Consider the following 21,253-nt stretch of genomic DNA (forward strand, 5'->3'; position numbering starts at 1 on the left):
GACTTCCACACACATGCACACTGTTTACATTTGAAAATCGATAAATGAGCCTCTGTCAGCATGATTGAAGACTTCACTGATACGAAATGTAAACAGTGCTGCAGCTCCCATGCTGTACCAGTACTTAGTACGGCAGTCGCAGAAAAACACAACGCGTCTACATTGGCAGAGGTCTCAATTTCGCTTGTATAAATGATATTACCATTGAGCACAATGTTAGGAAGCATTTCACTGGATTTCTACCAGAGTACTTATTACAGTAAGGAAACACAGAAGGGACCAATGTTGTATTTGCCACCTTATTGGAAGACGACATTAGTTATACTCGGTGCACAATAGTTTATGTTCTATTTACTTACTGAATTAGCTCCAACTTTGCTTGTTTCTTAAGAAATGTAGTCAAATGCAACCAATAACCCTTTTCCTACTCTCAGTTGTAACGTTCACTTGGACACACAATTCCTGTACAGAAATCTGATTGCACACGGGGGGCTTATGCATTATATCAAGGGGCACAAGTACTATTTTGGCTTTAATAGTAAGATGACGACCCCTGTCCATTACAGTGAGAGGTGGGGTCTTTTCAATTTAAGTGAATGGTAGAATGGCCGTTAATGCAATTACTGTGTGTTACCCCTCATCATTCACTATAAAGAGGAGAAGTCAGTGTTTTCAACATACATACAAACCTCTAGTTTTTCATAGTACTTTGCTCCTATTCACTGTGTGTATGTCAGCCTCATATTTGGGGTATTATATATATATATATATATATATATATATATATATATATATATATATATAGACATATGGTGACCAGGGGATCCTGATAGCCAAAAGAAGACAGCACACTGCAATGTTGGTATCAAAAAAAGTGTATTAAGTAACACAGGGCCGCCAACGTTTCGGTCCTCCCAACGGGACCTTCCTCAGGGCACTGCCCTGAGGAAGGTCCCGTTGGGAGGACCGAAACGTTGGCGGCCCTGTGTTACTTAATACACTTTTTTTGATACCAACATTGCAGTGTGCTGTCTTCTTTTGGCTATCAGGATCCCCTGGTCACCATATGTCTACATACTACCTATAGGACAAGCATCTGCCTCTTACATCAAAAACGTGAGTGCTAATCTCCATACCTGACTCTATATATATATATATATATATATATATATATATATATATATATATATATATGATAAGTAGAGGTTCATTTCTGTATCTCTTTTCATTATTTGTTTTTTATTAGTGTTAAAAATGTGTTGGGTGTGAGGGAGTGTAACAAATTGGAGTCAAATTTAGCAGACTTGATTGTGAATGCTAGATGGGTCGCTGTCGGTATAGTTCATTAATAATTGACTCCCAAGGGCAGAAAACCTTTAATTAATAGGTACATGGAAAGGGAGAAGTAGAGATAAGTGTTACAGAATGACCGACTTGAGGGAAGCGGGTGTATTGTGAGAGATTAGACCTAAAAGACCTAGAGAGAGACAATGGTAAAAAAAAATATTCTGTATCCATACAAGAAAACAATCACACATCTTCAATGTGTGTTTAACTTGCACTACAAAAAAGAAAGTTGCATATATGTATTGCAAGCTCCAAAGCCCCATTTTTAATGGAAATAGACATCAGAAACATAAATGTAAATGAATTCTCAGATGGGAAAAAAACATGTTGTTTTTTTAGAGGTTCTGCGAGGACGACTACTGTGATGGGAAATACAGTAATATTATGTTTGAACTTATTGTTCAATCAGAGCAAGTGTACATTTGCAAGCAGGCTCTTTGAGGGCCAAATTATATGGTTCTCCTTCTTGGTAACATTTCTCAGCTGGTGGTTTGGTCTACTTTGTGTACAAGCAGCGCTCTTACAGGATACTTCCGCTCTGTAAATTCTGAACTTGTTCATCTGGGATCATTGGAAAATAGAGCTATAAAAATAAGTCCTATTCATAAATGTCAGAAATAACATGCAGCAACCTAAAAATGTTAGTGTTATTTTGTATCTTCACTGCTTTCAAATACTGGCATATAACATAAGAGGACAACATTCAAAACACACAGGGGGGGTGTGACGTTCAGGCTACAAAAATAGTTTGGGCCATTAAATTAAAATTTAAGTCGGCGTCTTATGTGTCTGTGATTAATTTAGGAAGTGATCATAGGAGGAGTTACTTTACTTAGTGTTGTAATGGGGTGTAAACAATTCTGTGAACATAATTTATTTCCATGCATATAAAAACTGTTCCTTGGCAAAAACATCTATTGCAAACAATGTGCCTCAATTGTAAGAACCTCAATTATCATAACATTTTTTAAGTGTGTTTCCCTGTGTGTCAAACTCAAAACATATATTTTAGGAACTTAACACGCCCCCTTACATTGCCCTAAGAAGCAGATGTTAGCCTCTCAAAGGTCACATATTTCATCAGTATTTTTGCATACAAATGAGCACATGCAGAGTTTTCATTTTTAGCTTCCTCCCTCCTTCACAGGTTCTCTAAATACATACTGTATATTGAGGACCAGTCACTAATGCACAGTGGCCCATACGTTGGACAATAATTGTATGACCACATTTTCTTTGGAATGCTTTAGTTAATGATGATCCCAAAAGGGGTAAATAGCTACCCTGGGTATTACCATGTCCTCCTCCCATGCTAAGGTGTGTTACCTGTTTAATGTATTAGGGTAATGCTTTGAGAGAGCCCCTGTCAAGGACTTAAGAATGACAATCTTCATATGCCCTACGCTACATAAAAAGCCTACATCTACCACTGGATCTCTCCATGTTTAATGACTTCTTGTGTATTACTTTTAATCTCTTAGGCCTTACAGGACGAGATTCTTATTCCAGGAAGTAAAATAAAACTGAGCTACCTGAGCAGCCGAAACGCTGGCTACAAATCAGTACTGAGGATCAGCATGACCCATCCCACCATCCCCTTCAATCTCATGAAAGTTCACCTTATGGTGGCTGTCGAGGGCCGTCTGTTCAGGAAGGGGTTTTCAGCTGCTCCAGATCTCTCCTACTTTTTCATTTGGGACAAGACAGATGTGTACAGCCAGAAGGTGTATGGGCTTTCAGAGGCCTTTGGTAAGATCTATTACCTCATTTCCTTGTTTCCATAACCCTTCCTTTCATTGCCCATACCTGGCACATAAACGGCAAGACCCCAATGAAGTAGGCAGGCCAACTGCAATAGCTAATTCACTTTTAGAATATGTGTGTGTGTGTGTGTGTGTGTGCGTGCGTGCGTGCGTGCGTGCGTGTGTGTGTGTGTGTGTGTGTGTGTGTGTGTATATATAAAGCAACTGTAAATATTACTGTATATTCATTTGCATGTCTTAGGCAGGTCTGCAACCCTGTCTTTCACCATTATCGCCCAGCACACAGCACTTCCACTGCAGCAAGGGATTCTGGGAAATGACATGCAAATGAGCACACAGTGCCACCTTTTATCTCAAGCTCACATTACATGAACAACATGTGAACTTGAGATAAAAGGTGGCACTGTGTGCTCATTTGCATGTCATTTCCCAGAATCCCTTGCTGCAGTGGAAGTGCTGTGTGCTGGGCGATAATGGTGAAAGACAGGGTTGCAGACCTGTCTAAGACATGCAAATGAATATACAGTAATATTTACAGTTGCTTTATGCTTTACTGTGGAGGGTTGTTGTCACTTTTTTTACCCACCATCACCTTAATAATATATATATATATATATATTGTACTAAATGTTTGAGAATACATTTTCAGTATCGTTCATTTAGTTGACTTTACCATTTGGTATTCAGAATGATCTTTCCAGGAGGAAATATAAACTGTCTGAATTAATGTGAAGATATTTTAAGCGAGATTGACTCCCTGCCACAAGAAAATACCCTTTCTTCCATAATTGAAACCCTTAGGTCAATGTGCTCTGCTGGGGCATTTAAGTCTGTTTTTATGTTCTTGTTCCCAGTGTCTGTGGGTTATGAATATGAATCATGTCCCGACCTGATCCTCTGGGAGAAGAGGACAGCTGTGCTTCAGGGTTATGAAATTGAGGCATCCAAGTTGGGTGGATGGTCTCTAGACAAACATCACGCTCTTAATATTCAAAGCGGTAAGTAAAAATAAAGGAGTTCCTGCAGACAGCAACAGTGATGCAGCTCACTGTGGCATTATACAGCGGGGTGAACACACGATTAACAAATTATTCATGCTAACCTACATTTCATGTCTGCTACTAATATGTGCACAACTCTGCCCAGCATGACTCTCTTAAATCTCTTTCTTACATACGTTTTTTGGTCCTTAGTGTCAATCATATCTTGTTAAGTATATTTACATAGTGCTATGATTCTATAAAGATCTCTGCGCTGTAGAACAATACAGTATAGACACCTTCACTCCCTTCACAGAGTGTTTAGCATCTCATTTTAGTATCTAAGAGCATAGGGTCTCAAACCCGGACCTAATACTTCAGAAACTAGTAGAGTTAACCTCCTGATTTCCAGTAACTTACCCAAACAGTCCTGCATATGCAGTTATTGGTGTCCATACAGCGTAATACAATTTCTATAAAAGTAACATTTAATTGTGTGTGTGTGTGTGTGTGTGTGTGTGTGTCTGTCTGTCTGTGTGTATATATGTATTTCTTTATATATATATATGCATATATATATATATATATATATATATATACAGTATATATATATATATATATATATATGCATATATATATATATATATATAAAAAGAAAAAAAGACGAGCTCAACAAGCAAAGAGAGAAGAGGGAGATACTAACTAAATAGTGTTAAACATCGTGAATCTGATGAAAAATGGTGAAAAACAATCATATAGGGATATTCTAGCTTAGTGGACCGGGGGTGTCTTTGAGAAACAGTTCTGAGCAGGGGAATCCCAAATTGTCTGCTATCGGGGTGCGGGCCTAGACGCAGCGCATCAAATGACGTGACTGCTGGAACCACCAATCAGAGAGGCCCTACGCGTTGTGTCGCATGACAAGCAACTTCCTCAGGGGCATATATATATGTATGTATGATTGTACTAGCCAGAAATTGAATCCCACTGCTTGTGAACTAACTCAGCAACACCTGCCATATTCAGAATAACGCATGCACAGAAGCATTGCAATGTACAGTACAGCAAATTTTTGCTCTCGAAATGTCAGTGGCTAACATTGCTTTCAATGTAACATGTACAACAGGCATCCTGCACAAGGGTAATGGTGAGAACCAGTTCATCTCTCAGCAACCACCTGTGATCGGCAGCACCATGGGTAATGGGCGCAGGAGGAGCATCTCGTGCCCGAGCTGCAATGGTCTTGCGGATGGTAACAAGCTCCTGGCGCCTGTTGCTTTGACTTGCGGGTCAGATGGAAGCCTTTATGTCGGCGATTTTAACTACATACGAAGAATCTTCCCCTCTGGCAACGTCACCAACATTCTGGAGTTAAGGTATAGCAAACGACACTCTGCAAAGCAAAGACCGGTGTCTTCAAAGCTCGTGACCAATGCTTTGTCAATACCAGCATGATGTGTTGTAGTGTTCTGCACCAGCACTCACCCTGAATCCTATGACAATTCTGAGTCATATGATAATCTGAGTCATATGATATTCTCATATGTGGCCAGTGACATAGGGCGCATCTGTATTTTTTATTTAAAAAATGTTTTACAAGGACATAATACATTGAGAGTTACCTTTGGTTTTCAAGCATGTCCTGGGCACAGATTTATAATGACAATACATGTTACAATTACATGTTATATTTACAGACGTTTTATGGACAGTTAGGGGCAATGTATGTTATGGGCATATTCAACAAATAATTAACAGTTACAGGCAAGATTAAAATGTGAGACGGCTGAAGTCCTGAAAGAGCTTAAACTTTTGGCGCCTGTGAGAGTCTCCGGTAGTTTGTTCCAGTTGTGAGGTGCACGGTAACAGGAGGAGGAGCGGTCGGATTCTTTGTTGAGCCTTGGGACCGTGAACAGTCTTTTGGAGTCAGATCTCAGGTGATAAGTGCTGCATGTGGTAGGGGTGAGGAGCTTGTTCAGATAGGCGGGTAGCTTGCCCAGAAAGTATTTGAAGGCAAGACAGGAAAGGTGAACTTTGCACCTGGACTCAAGTTATAGCTAATCTAGTTATTGGAGCATTTCGCAGTGGTGTGTTGTTACATTGTAGGAAAAAGCAGCATATTGAGTTGTAGATGGTATCTAGTTTGCTAAGGTGATTTTTGGGTGCTGTACCATATACTACGTCCCCGTAGTCTATAATAGGCATTAGCATCTGCTGTGCGATGCGCTTTCTGACCAGCGGACTTAGGGACGACATGTTCCTATAAAGTACACCAAGTTTGGCATACGTTTTGAATGTCAGAGCATCAATATGCAACCCAAATGTTAAGTAGGAGTCAAGCCATATGCCCAGATATTTAGAACAAGTGGCTGGAGCTAAACTGGTATTAGCGTTGGTTCTGATCTGAAGCTCTGTCATTGGTAGCTTTAGAAATCCACTATTCAAGTCTTGAAAAATCAGATTGACGTAAGTGTCCAAGGTTAGAGAGCCTAGGTCTGTGTGCATTTAATATTGTGTCATCCACATACATGTGGATTGAAGTTCCCTTGCAAGCTGTACAGTAGGTAGATCATTAATGAAGACTGAAGAGAGTAGGGGTTGCAGAACCGTCTTGTGGGACCCCACAGGTGACTTCCAAGGGGTTAGAGTTAAGAGTCTGAGATAGACACATATTGGGATCTACCAGCAATAGGTAGGAGTGAAACTATTTTAAAGTGTGTTCCCTTATTCCAGAGCACTGAAGCTTGTTTAACAATATAACATAGTCAATAGTATGAAAAGCCTTTGCGAAATCTAGTAATATTGCACCAGTAAGTTGTCCCAGTTCCATTCCACACTGCGTCTCGTTGCTAACTTTTAAGAGGGTAGTTACCATGGAGTGGTTTGGGCTAAAGTCGGGTTGGATTTGGCATGGAATAAATTTGTCTTGCTATAATAATCATTTAATAGGGAGTGGATACATTTCCCCCATGACTTTGGATAGTATTGGGAGAAGAGAGATTGGTCTGTAGTTGCAGACAATGTTTTTGTCCGCACTTTTGTACATTGGGACAACTCTGGCAGTGTTCCAGGTATTAGGGATATCGCCTGAAGACAGAATAGAGTTAATTAGGGAGGCAAGCAGTGTGACAATGACTGGAGCACCAAGTCGTAGGAACTTTGATTGCTGCAGGTCAGGTCCACATTGGGTGTTTAGTTCTAATGTTAGTAGCGCCAGTGTACCGTCCTCTTCAGATACAGGGCCAAATTAAATATTGTATGCACTGTTGGTAGTGAGCAGTGATATAGGGGAACTCACAGGTTGAGCTTCATTATTGTAGTTAAGGTTGCAATTTGATAGTAGGGAAGTAGCACACCCCACAAAGTATTCATTGAATGCATTGATTTGTCAGAGTAGTATCAACCTTTTGGATATTAGATGGTTACTGTTGGTTAGAAGGCTGGAAGATATTGTTGCTGACCTTCCAGAGGTTTGCGGGATTTGATTATTTTGATAACGATTGCCTAGGTAATATTGGGCTTTTGTACTGTATGTGGACAAAGCCATCGCTTTGGACCTCCTGAACTATCTGAACTGTGAATCAAGCTTCACAGTTGGGTTTTCTGTGGTTACAGTTACTCGTGATGTGAGAAAGGGGGCTGGTGGTATTTTGGGCGCAAATTGATATTCCATGTGAACAGTCCTCTTGTTCACTCTCCTTGCACCAGCTTGTAATTTGGTGACTGGTTCCAGAGCTGTCGCATTTTCTCTTTTTTTACCAGTGGTAAAAAAAATAATTGAGTTGGCGTAAGCCTTCCCGGCAACCGAACCCACGTCAAATGTAAAATAAAAAGTAATTAACGCATGTCATACATTGGGCACAGGAAAAAAAATAAACTATTGTATCCCCTAAACGCAAAAAAAAAATTATTAATTGTATCAGACCATCTGAATCAATACAAACGTAAACTAGGGGCAGACAAAATGGGATATACATGATTTGTATTAGCATGACAGCGTGTGCCGTTATTTATTCTACCTGGGGTATTATCGGTGCTCTTTACCTGCACATGGGAGGAGCGTTTCCTTTCTGCTGCTGCAGCTTGCAGTTGCTTTGACCTGAATTCCTCGCTGCAATGCATCATAGCAGATTGGCGTAGACAGTAAATAACATGCTGCAGGAGGAAGAAGAGCTGTCCTGCTGTGTTATGCTGACTGCAGAGGCTTAAATAGGCTGCAACCTGCGTAAATACTAACACACGTTAGTGCTTCTGAATGAGTGGCTATGTCCTCTATTATCCTTACGCCTTAATACAACAATGCAGTTAGTAGGTCAGGGGTGCTCATCTCCAGTCCTTAAGACCCCCAATCCTAACAGATCAGGTTTTAAGGATATCCCTGCTTCAGCACAGTTGGCTCAATCTCTGATCATTTTATTTAGCGAGAAGCAATCTCTGATTGAGCCACCTGTGCTGAAGCAGGGACTGAATGAGCCACTTGTGCTGAAGCAGAGACTGATTGAGCCACCTGTGCTGAAGCAGGGTTATCCTGAAAACCTGACCTGTTGGAGGCGCTTGAGGACTGGAGTTGAGAACCCCTGCAGTACAGTAGGTAGTTCATCATTTGGTGCCACCACTCTGTACGGCAAACAGAAGTGACACTACAACCATAAACATTTTAGGGTGGTCTCGCCCTCAGCTTAATATCTATGCCACAAGATTTCCTGTATATTCCCCCAAAACATTTTGCAGGGATCTCCACTTTAAAGGGGTGACAGTGGGAGCAGAACTCTGACAGAGGTATTAAGCCTATAGCGAATGAACCCCTTCAAATGAATGCATAGGCAGCAGCAAAAGGGTTAAAGAGCCAGCAGTGAGAAATAGTGCGTGTACGGGAGGGGTAATAAACCCTTGGTGTCATTGGGGAGCCCTGGCATTGTGTTCAAAGCTCGCTCCCACAAATTACATCACACGCTTCAAGATGGTGCTCCCTCTACAAGCTAGATTCAGTTAAAGCCAGGAAAAAACGCATTCTCCGAGGAGCGCGGGACAAATTCAATAAAGGTACAGCGTGCTCTGAAAGCCTTCAATCAGATGTATAGGCCACTTGGGGCTTTCCTCTCAATTTCAGAATCTGATAAACACTTTACACATCTGTGCTGTCAATGAAAAATGACTGGTGCCGGCTCACTTAACCGTTCCCCTCGCAGATGGGCCTACAAAGTCTTCCTCTGCTTTGTGTCCCAGCCACTGCAGGGGATAAGACGCCCCGTGGCATCGCTGTGCCGGGAGAAACCACTGCAGAATGACTGCTTGCTGTCTGCTTTTTCTTAACCTGTTTTTCTGTGTTTCCGGCTCTGTTACTAACACTTCCTTTCCCTCCTCTCCCCTGCATCCTTGTCGTGTCAGAAATAAAGAGTTCAGACACAGGTAAGCAACCTGGGGAGGGTACACTTGCTACTTCCCTGGTCCTGTTGCCCAATCGCGCTTTGGTAAGCGGCAGCGCCTGTTATTTTTAGATGACATAATGAAAACGGAGCCGACATGATTTAAAGTGATGTCGCTAATCCGTCAGGGAAACGGAGAGCCGTTAATCTTTCGGAAGCACGGCTCGTGTCGCGGGTCGCTTGGCATTCTGCAGCCATATGTGGGGATGACACATAGGGGGGAATCTCGTATCCAGTCTTCTCATGACTGGAATTCTCATTGAGGAGCTGTCAGCAGCTAATTACTGAGCTCGTTTTGCTATGTACAGTGGAATATGCTAAATAAATGGTGTTCTGTCTTTTTTCATCCACGTGAGTGGAACCATTAATCCTAATCTACCAATGCGTCTTTCGTAGGTGATTCATTCCCCCCCCCCCCCCCCCGGTCATTAAAGCAGCCTTACAATCATGTTTAGCAAGTAACAATGAAAAAATACAGGTTACATTCATTTGAAAGGCATATTATTCTTTTAACCCTTCCAGCACCGGAAGGCCGCAGGCACCAAGGTGCTACAGCCTTTCTGGCACTTGGCGATCACGTGACGGCTCTCCACGGGAGCGATCATGCGACGGCAGCCTCACCGGTGACAGAATGGATGAGGAGGTGCTCTCCTCTTCCATTCCTCTTATTAGCCGGCCAGGTCACGTTCAGCTTCCCACGGGGCTGCAAACCGCAGTGTCCCCTAGACAGTGAGCAAATAGTTTTGACGCATGCAAAGGGTAAAATACATGCCGGCCTTGCATCATTAAAGCCGCAATCCCTTCCAATTGTTTTAATTGTAATTTGTTATAATTACCCTGTTGGTTGTTCCAGTGGCCATTCTGTGTCAAAACCAGTTACCAGAGGCTGGGGGAGCACGGATCAGCTCCGGGGGAGCATCTCGGGTTAGGGTAATTAAGGTATCAGGTAGCAAGTGGCAAAGTCATCTCCTGCTGATGTTGCAAGGAAGTTGCAGCTTACTGTTGCCCACCCCCTGGATCGAGCATGAAATATTCTTCCCACCCTGGGCATAAAGAGAAATATCTTGGGAACTGGTGGGTCCCTAAAAGTCAGGCGACCCCTGGGTATAGGTGATTTAACTCCTACCCCCAAAATCTCCCTGTGCCCCTCTCCCCCCACAACAGTCTGCCGCTTTCATTTGAGGAATCTCTGCAACTCACAGCGTGGAGACAGACACACACATCAAGTCATCTGAATATGCCTTAAGAGCACCAGATCACCCAGTAGCCAAAGTATTAGTGGATATACAGAGCAAAGCTGAGTGACATTCATTCAGGCATCACAAAGATAGTATACAGGAAACCACAAGGTCTGATCAAAACGGATAGCAGACTCCCACGAGGCTCCCTCACCCGCATGGGTGGAAGCCACTTTCTTAATGTGAGTGACATTCAGGTAAATGAACTAATATCCCAGGCAGCCTGCTGTCAATGGGATGCAATACAGATTGAAAGCAAACCGCCAACGTGGGCCTGTCTTGAAGGTCAGACCATTTTATTTAGCGAGAAACAGTGTCATTTGTAGAGATGAGATCTGTCCCCAATTTAATAGGATAACTCACTGGGGATATTCAAGGATAAACCAGAAAGAGAAGGGGAAAAAAAACGTCTAGTTTTTTTGCAGCGGTGTCATTCAAATTAAGAGATGATTTGCAGCTCATATCTCGTATTATTTATAGGTAGAAAAAAAACAAGGTTTTCCCACTAGTATGGCCATGATTATCATATATTGTGCAGGCATTTTTTTATTCTCAGTATTAGGACCACTATTCAAGGTTTTTGACATCATTATTTAGTGTTCCTCTGGCTATTTAGTGCTAGAGATAATATTAGGACCTCTTCTCTAAATGCAGTGAAGCTGCTTCTCTGTGTCAGAGAAGAGTTCTTGATATGGAGCGTAGGGTTGCCAGGTGTCCAGTATTGAACCGGACTGTGTTGTATTTGGACACTGTCCAGTAAAAAATGAGAGGTATTGTGTATGTGTCCGGTAGGTATCACCTCTCTGGACGTAGTGACCTGACCGGCTTGGGGGGACGCGGGATTTCCCCGAGCAGGGCTGCTACTAGGCGGCTGGGCAGCTTCCTCCATCCTGATTTGCTGCATTACCCAGCAGCAGCTAATCAGGAGGTGTCAGGAGCCATGGGGTGGGGCCAGGGAGAGGAGGAAACATCAGGGAGCGAAGGGAGGTGAGAGAGAGGTGCGTGTGTTTGTGTGTCTGTGTGTGTCGAGTGCGTCGCACCTTTCACATTGTGTCCAGTATTTTTGGAGAAGCCACCTGGCAACCCTAAGCAGTAGTTTCGTAGCATATTGAACGTACCCCGGTTTCCCTACATAAAGCAGCATCTTGATATTATATGACACAGGCACCTAAAGTGGTACCCACAATGTTTTCATTGTTACCAAATGCTTATTTTTTTTTTTTTTTTTTACCGTATTTACCCATTTCTTAGCTCTTTTGTTCTAAGACTGTGGCCAATATTTACCAAGCAGTGCTTTCTCATTAGACACCTTCAGACACTGAAAGATACATTACAGCCCATTCAGGGGAACAGGTTGGAATACATCTCCTGGGGCCCAAGGGTGTCTTATTTTTTTTAATAAGTAATTCTCATGCCATCAATAGTCAAATAAGTGTAGCAAAAAAGGTATCTAGTAACAATTCATTTCAGTTGACAACCACCCCCCCACCCCCCCCCCCCCCCAAAAAACCCATACATTTTGTACCAGAAACAAATAAGTAAAAGTTTCACTTGAAGGATGATTTAATCTTTGTAAACTTCAGAGGCCTTTTATCAACAAAATATTTACTTTCTATAGCAGGGGGGCTCCACTCCAATCCTCAAGATCCCCCCCAAACAGGTCAGGTTTTCAGGATATCCCAGCTTCAGCACAGGTGGCTCAATCAGTGGCTCAGTCAACTGAAATGAAGTGTTACTAGATACTTTTTTGCTACACTTATTTATTTGACTATTGATAGCATGAGAATTACTTAATAAAAGTCAAAGACTGAGCCACTGATTGAGCCACGTATGCTGAAGCTGGGATATCCTGAAAACCTGACCTGTTGGGGAGGTCTTGAAGACTGGCGTTGAGCACCCCCCATTCTAGAAGATGATCAGGCTAACCGTGGGGGCGAACTGTTCAAAAACGGGAGTTGAGCCCCTGCCACTTATGTCAGCCTTGTGGGGAGGGGGAGCCGGGGGGTGGGGGGGCTAGGGGTGACGGTTATATGTAATCTCTTTGCTATACAAGGTTATTATCCTCGCTCCCACATTGTACTGCTCTGCAGAATTTACTTCTGTGGGACCTAATGTCGTTTTTTTACCCTGACTTCATTCAAAGAAAAAAAATCTCGGTTGTTTTAACGGCCCGAAACATATTGTAGACAATAGTGGTCTGTTTGCTTGCGAAACAGGGCGCGCACGGAAAGCGATTGCCTTGCATTTAAAACTTCTGATTATCCTACATCTCTCCCCGACTCTGCGGAGAACACCATATTGCCGTCTCCCGAGCCATTTCTGTGCATCAAGCAAATGGGTTTTTATACAAATTAGAAGGTGTTAAAGCAGCGGTTTATTTTCAAGGGGGAATAAAATGTGCCTTCCCCAATAACATAATCCCGCTGAACTGTGTAACGATACAGAATATCTTCATAAACTTCCAGCCACCAACAGCTGAGTCCTGTCTGAGAAAATGGGATCGGAAGTATTCTTTTTTAATTGTGTGTGGATTTCCACTCATGTTGACCCTAAACGAGTCCCCTAGTGCACTGTTGTTTGGAAGAAAGCATTAGGGTTCTGCTGTAGGAGTTAGCAGCTGCACTGTACTTTTAGGTCTATATAAGACATTGTAGACAGTTTAAAACATGCAATAAAACTCAATATTGCTTTATATTGCCGCATGTTCATTCTCAGAGGTGGCTTGTATATGAAATCCTGCTTAAAATGGCACAATTAGAACCTGCAGATGTTTTCTTCTTACGCATTTACTGTAGATTACTTATCTTACCCTTTGATTGCTGTTTGAGCTAAATTACCACTGTTTTGTCTTGTTATATGCACAGGATTTTGGCCGCACGCTCTTCTTTTTAATGTACCAGACTGAGCACTAATATGACTGTTTCCTTCTGTCCTTGCAATAATTGCAGTCACAGCCCAGCCCATAAATACTACTTGGCAACAGACCCTATCACAGGCTCCATCCTCCTCTCTGACACCAACAGCCGCCGTGTCTACAAGGTCAGGTCAACCACCGTGGTGAAGGATGTCGTGAAGAATTCAGACGTGGTGGCAGGAACAGGAGACCAGTGCCTTCCCTTTGACGACACGCGCTGCGGGGATGGAGGCAAAGCCACGGAAGCCACACTAAACAACCCACGAGGTAAAAGCAATATACAAACTTCTTGGAAGACCTGGGTTACTGAAAACAACGCCAATATAGAAGCATGGGGAGTGTCAGTCAGAACAAGTAACGGCCTCATTGCTATCTATCTCAGGGCAGCATTTACACCAGGAAGGGAAGGAAACTCTTAGGTTTTTACTGTAAATACTGTATATACATGGGAGGGCTATATGCTGTGAAGATGTGATTCCCATACTGGAGGATAATTCACAGCATGTTTAATATGAGATGATAGGAGAGGTTCACTACATGAGCCTATATAAGTGTCATATTAAAAATTGTGCTACCATCAGGTGGAATTGTCTCCCCATGGAGACACATGGCATGGACTTCCCATGTAGACACATGACATGAACTCCCCATGGAGACACATGGGATGGGATGGTACTCCCCATGGAGACACATGGCATGGACTCCCCATGGAGACACATGGAATGGACTCCCCATGGAGACTCGTGGGATGGACTCCCCATGGAGACACGTGGGATGGGATGGTACTCCCCATGGAGACACATGGCATGGACTCCCCATGGAGACACATGGCATGGACTCCCCATGGAGACACGTAGAATGGACTCCCCATGGAGACACGTGGGATGGACTCCCCATGGAGACACGTGGGATGGACTCCCCATGGAGACACGTGGGATGGACTCCCCATGGAGACACGGGATGGACTCCCATGGAGACACGTGGGATGGACTCCCCATGGAGACACGTGGGATGGGATCCCCATGGAGACACATGGAATGGACTCCCCATGGAGATACATGGCATGGACTCCCCATAGAGACTTTGATAGTAGATTTATTTAAGAAAAAGATTAAAACATGGTATTGCTTTTAGAAATGAAAATGATGCAGGGATTTGTGGAATCAAATAAAACATTGATCCAGAGAGAAAGCTGATTCCCATCACTGGACACAGGAAGGGATTATCGTCGTCTTCTTAAGATATATTTGGCAAACTTTTCGCAGGGGTATTAGGTTGCTATCCTCTGGGTCAATATTACAAAAATAGGGGGTGTATATTGCCGGAATTAAATAAGGTTGAACTCGGTGGATATATGTTTATTTGCAAGATCTATACTAATGTATATGCTTCTATGTTAAATGAAGTGTGTTGTAGCAGTTTCTGACCACAACATGTAGTTTCCATTAAATAAATGTACTTCAAATAATACATTTCTGTTGAAGACCGAGGCCATTGATGATAAAAATGAGTGAGACTTACACACTTGCAATTGTCTCCATATACAGTACAAGCAGAATCAATGCACAGGGCACAGATTAACATGCAAAAGGGATGTTAAACATTTACCCGCCACCAAGAAAAGAGTGGGAAAGCTGCCTTCAATCAAACACAAGCGGCTGTTAAATCAAGCCACCCGAAACCCACCATACATTTTCATCATGTAATTGTAATCCTGTCCACAGTTAAATGTCTCCAACATATGTATAATTACACATTTTGGGTTTTTATTTCCAAAGGAAATAATTTTCAGGAAATCCTAGAATCTGCGAGTCTGAGTCATTGCACTGACCCGTGAATCCGCCTTAGTTCGGTAACTTGCTGGATTAGGCCGGCTGTTATTAACCTGCACTGCTCCAGGTTACTAGTTAAGCCATTTCAGCTTCAATGCTTTAGAAACAATTCACAAACAATGTGCCTTTTCCAATATATGATTTGTTTTGGGATATTATTTGGAATGTGGTTCAATTAATGAGATTTGGGTCTGCTTAGCAATAAGAACCATTGGAGCTTTAAGCTATTTTAATGTGGCTTAACAATGCCGTGTTCATTTTTGATGTGTCCTATGCTTGAATTTGGTCCTGTGTAAAGCAAACAATTGGGACTGCTTGATAATAAATATACTAATATTAATACTAATACTGTAATACAAAATGGCATTTATAACAACACTGGTGTATAACTACCTACTTCTAACAGTTCAAAGCACCTTCAATTTAGGGAACCAACAAAAAAAATGAAAATAAATATTATTGCCTCCCACTAATAATTTTACCTGTTGGACTTTAAATCCTACTAAACAGCCCTAATGGTACAGTAGCTGTGATGTGTTCTGTGGAAAGAACGATTAATAGTTTGAGTTACAGTAGTGGCAAGTAAGGGTTAGTTTTACAGTAATTACATTGGCAAAATATTGTATTTTGGGGATGTTTTAAGTTTTATTTTAGATAAGGAGTGTTTTGGAAGCTGAAAGTGTGTAGAGATGTCCTGTATCATTACACGTTGCAGCGTGTTTGTTTGGTGCAGTGGGGGAGAAATCCCATTTTAAAAAAAAAACCCCACTGTTTTAAACCTGAACAGTAATATTCTCTCTCTCTGACTATTCACCCGTTTCATAAGGAAGGAGCGACACAAACAACAAAGACCATGTGTACTAAGCAGTAGTAAGCCTAAGGCATCCTAGGCATGGGCCCCGCTGCATCCGGCGGCGCGCGCGTCACTCACCAGACCGGAGTTCTTTCAGAGCCAGCCCCAGTCCCTCCTACCTGCAAGGCTCGCTGCGCACTGTGACGCGTCAGCCGGCAGGGGATACACGAGGATCGCGATCCCAAGCGGCGGCGTGTCACGTGGTCTCGCAGTGAGCCAATGAGGAGGGGAGCTGTCTGGAGCTGGAGGGAAGTTTGTGCGTCTCTGCAGCCGTGAAGCGCCCCCCCTCCCCCCTCCTCCTCTCTGGTGCCCGTTTCGCAGGCTGAACCTGCTCCGGGCGGGGGGGGGCTCTGGGAGTGTGAGGGCTACGGGGCTCCGAGAGTGCGAGGGCTACGGTCACTGCCGGAAGCAGTGTCAGGGAAATAAATAGAATATATATATACATATATATCTCCTGCTTTTGCTGGGTGTTTGCAAATAGCTTGCGTTTTGGCCCGCCCCTGTCATGGCCCCGCCCCCCCGGCAAAGCACACGCCCCTCCCCCCCCCCCGTGCCGGAAAAAGTTACCTGCAGACCGCAAATCGCGGTGCAGTAACTTGCACGCGCCGCCGGCAAGCAAGGCGGGCGTGCGGGCGCGTGCAGCGGGTCCTTAGCCTTATGGCTTGTTGATGTAACCCTAAATGGGTTCAAACTGTTCCAGAAATCAGACTCTTGTATAGATACCGTCTGACTTTGGGCTTTTTATAGATGACTTATATGAACAGAAAGAGTCAGTGGTACATAAATCTTAGTGCTGGTAACACGTACCTTGCCCATTGCCAGGATCCGAAGGAATTATTTATTAGTGATGGGTAAAAAACAAAAACCGTACTGCTCCTCAGATGTGCTGCAGATTTCTGGGCACTTTGCTAAATGTGTGGGGAGAATTATTTTGTTTGAATATGAAATATGAATGTTTCATAAGGAAGGAGCGACACAATCAACAAAGGCCGTGTTTACTAAGCAGTAGAAAGCCATAGGCTAGGTCCCCGGTGTCTTCTGCAGCACCCACTATGGCGTGCACTGCAGGGACAAGAACCACCCCTCAATGGGGCCAGGCCCGCTACCTACCTTGGCTGCCGCGCTGCGCGACCAGATTTCTCTGAAGACAAGAAATCTGCGTTCACGAATTGCGACGGAGTCCTGGCCACGCCCCCGGCGGTTCAGCTAATGAGGGCGAACCTGCCGCGTGACGTCATGCCGGTGCCCCCCCCCCCCCCCCGTCTTTTCCCCTGCAGCTCACCTCATCTCTTGTATAGATACCGTCTGACTTTGGGCTTTTTATAGATGACTTAAATGAACAGAAAGAGTCAGTTGTACATAAATCTTAGTTCTGGTAACACGTCTCTTGCCCATTGCCAGGATCAGAAGGAATTATTGATTAGGTGATGGGTAAAAAAGAAAAACCGTACTGCTCCTCAGATGTGCCGCCTATTTTCTGAGCACTTTGCTAAATGTGTTGAGAGAATCATTTGATTTTCGAAGACATGATTAAACCATCAAGAAGCTTGCTAGCAGCGCCCTTTTTTTTAACATACCACCCTTCCACTGTGTGTCACTCCCTGCAAAGACATTGTTTTCCAGTGACAATGTCAGGTTTGAAGATGCCTTCTCAGAACTTAAAGCGCTGAGCCTTGTAACATCCTCACTATCGTGTGCAAAGTTCCTAACATCAGGTGGGCCAGGAAGCCTAATTACACTTAACCCAACCCAACTGATATCATGTCATACATTATACTTCCTACGTTAGCTGGAGGTCAGTTACAGGCGCTTACAGCATCGGAGGGAAATGCTGTGTTATAAAGCAGATTTATAAGAAGGGCCCATTTTCTTTAGATTTAAAAAAAAAAAATAATAATAATCGTGTGACATCCATATTTCTCAGCAACTACTAGAGAAATTAGTAGTTAGGTAAAATAACGATACCGATCAAGGATCGCTGTTCCCGTTAGGTCAGGAATGCCACACTACATCCGCCGGATCTGTTTGACAGACGTGGTTTTCTTGACACACACGTAACATTATTTTTACCACATCTCTAAAACAGGAAGGGATTTTGCGACCTTTGCGACCTTTGGTGTCAGCTGCAGTTGTGTAGCGGTCTTGTCTGTGTCCTGGTAATCTGTGCTGGCAGCATGCCGGGAAATTAGCACGTGTCAGGCTACAGAATGTGCGGCATTTGCTGTACACTACCTCAGCGATGCTCAACTCCTGTCCTCAACGCCACCCCCCAACAGGTCAGGTTTTCAGGCTATCCCAGCTTCAGCACAGGTGACTCAATCAGTCCCAGCTTCAGCACAGGTGGCTAAATAAGTCCCTGCTTCAGCACAGATGGCTCAAGCAGTCCCTGCTTCAGCACAGGTGGCTCAATCATAGGCTCAGTCTTCGACTGTGCTGAAGCTGGGATATCCTGAAAACCTGACCTGTTGAGGGGGCTTGAGGACTGGAGTTGAGGACCCCTGGACTAGCTCAGCAGTGTACAAAGGCTTCATAAGGAGAAATCTTGTGTATTCGGGGCAGAAGATAAATCAGTGGCATAGTACTTTTACACGTTTGTCCATTTCATACTTGTTTTGCTTATAGAACATTTGACTACTGGGACCTCTTCACTTCCAAGATTTTGTAGAAGTTGGAGCCAGTGATCGCCGTTACTTTTGGACACTCAATTTGTAACATAAAACGGCATTTCCAACATAAAATCGATAGTTGGTGTTATTTTACAAGGGATTTGCAGTGTGTAAGGAGAAGTGAGTGTAACCGAGCTTTCCTCTCAGCTGCTGGTACCTTCAGGGACTGAACTAACTTGGCCCCAGCTCAGCACCCTTAATTATAACCCCCTCTCTGGAAGGTTCCAGAACATGCCAGAAACACCATTCTGAGGGCCTCCAGTGTTCCCAAGACAACACACTTATTACAATGCTGCAAAACCTTTTAGTTTTTACACATATACCCCAGCAACAACCCTAAGAAAATAATATAACCCCTTATATCCCAATAGATTCCAAAAGATAACAATCTACTATTCTAGCCAACAATAATGGACGTTTAGGTTCATTACATGAGAATTCAAATTTTAAATTGGTGTTAAAATTAGAAAGCAAATTTTAACCAAAAATATGCATTTATAGTACATTTTGTGCATAAACCTAAGGGATATTAGTGATTTTTGCATTGTTTGCATGGAAAAATGGGAATGACACATTTGACAAAATAGCATTCCAACAACCTAACTGTGTTACTGCATATTGTCACATGTCTAAAAACAATGGATTCCAACGTCAAAGAATAATCCCCCGTGTGTTCCACGCCTGTCATAGGCTCCCCGACACTTGAGATTTTTAGCATAAGAAAATGAAAGGCAAGGGTATAATTTACGAATGAATTAGATTAGTTTTGCTTTTTTTAAAGGCAACCTGGAAAAAAAATCTGCACGTACTGTAGGTGTGAAAACGGTCTGATTTTAATTTCTGTCTGATTCTCCTCTGCAATGTTATTCTCCTTTTAACAGGCATCACAGTGGACAAGTTTGGGCTGGTATACTTTGTTGATGGCACCATGGTCCGCCGCATCGACCAGAATGGTATTATCTCCACGTTGCTGGGTTCCAATGACTTGACCTCAGCCAGGCCTCTTAGCTGTGACGCCGTTATGGACATATCCCAGGTACTCGCCTAAATTCCAATCCCAAGCCCAGATGGGCCGTCCTGACCGTGCCTGTTCCATTCCACATTACCATCACCACGGTGCGATCGTGCTTTTTATGGCTGGGTAATGTGGCACAGCACGTTGCTGATCTCAGTCAGATTAGTGCGCATTGGTTGGGTGCCGCTCTTCCAAAATTTGAAGCAGCAGGAAAATAAGAGGATTTGGATGGTATCAGACTGCAAATTAGCTGCAGTTTTATTCACGCTGGGCTTTTAAGAGCTGGGGATCAAAACAAGTTCCAGTTTGTTTTGCTCATTCTGTATTAAAGCAGCAATACAGGCTTCATTAATTGTCTTGTTTTATTACAGGATTGAAGCAGTGGGTCTCCGGAGCTGAATTGTGTTAATTTTAGCTCCGGAGACCCCCTGCTGCCAGAGATGCAGACCTCCGTAGGGAGTGCCGGTATCTATGCAGCCAGGGAACTGTGTGCCTAACATAATGGCGGTGTATAAATGTTCCGTGTCACGCAGGCCAATAGGAAGCCGTGACGTCATCCGGTGCGGCTTCTTATTGGCCTGCGTGACTAGGAGCGTTAACCTCCACAGAAATACCGGCACCGCCTACGGAGGTAAATATCTGGCTATTTGAAAATTGTATCAAATACAGAAGAATTTGCAATGCATCTGATTACAGAGTTGCTATTAGAGATGGTTGGGGGTTCCTCAAAATTTCCTTTAGGGTTCCTTAACCAAAAAATGGTGGGTAACAACTGCACGAGGGTGCAATGAGTGCAAATAGTGATTAGTTTAGAACTGCTTTGTAACTGCTTTCCAACCCTTCAAGCAATGCCTCCACGCTATATTGTTAGGACGGTACGCTGTATATTTGGCATCCATTAGCTCTCCAAACAGTCTTAGGTGAAATATAGCAGTTTAATATAGTATACTTGTATTATATATACTAATCAATGCAAAAAATAAATAAAAGACATCTCATCACTTATAACTGGAAAGGTTCTGCAGTCAGGTCTCTACGGCACGAGAGGTCCAAAGGTTATGAAATATTTAACTGCCAGTGATGACAAGAAAGGGGGTTTAAGAAATTGAAAATTCCCTTGTCAGTTCAGAGTGAGCTGTGTTCTTGATGCTAACACAAAGCTGCAGTGTAAGCTGAGCTCTGAAGATTATTGCAAGGTATGGGAGCATGCATTATTAAG

General features: G+C 43.2%; 1 protein-coding gene across 1 annotated transcript in view; it reads left to right on the plus strand.

The window, feature by feature from the left end:
* Positions 1–21,253, plus strand: part of TENM4 (teneurin transmembrane protein 4) — a 1,230,300-nt gene that overhangs the window by 1,172,890 nt on the left and 36,157 nt on the right. The window contains 6 exon segments of the mRNA XM_075592607.1: positions 2,829–3,096; positions 3,965–4,108; positions 5,217–5,466; positions 9,479–9,499; positions 13,703–13,935; positions 19,901–20,055. Of these exon segments, the coding sequence (XP_075448722.1) occupies positions 2,829–3,096; positions 3,965–4,108; positions 5,217–5,466; positions 9,479–9,499; positions 13,703–13,935; positions 19,901–20,055 (1,071 nt within the window).

This window comes from Ascaphus truei, chromosome 3 (assembly GCF_040206685.1).
Source record: "Ascaphus truei isolate aAscTru1 chromosome 3, aAscTru1.hap1, whole genome shotgun sequence".
NCBI classification, from domain to species: Eukaryota; Metazoa; Chordata; class Amphibia; order Anura; family Ascaphidae; genus Ascaphus; species Ascaphus truei.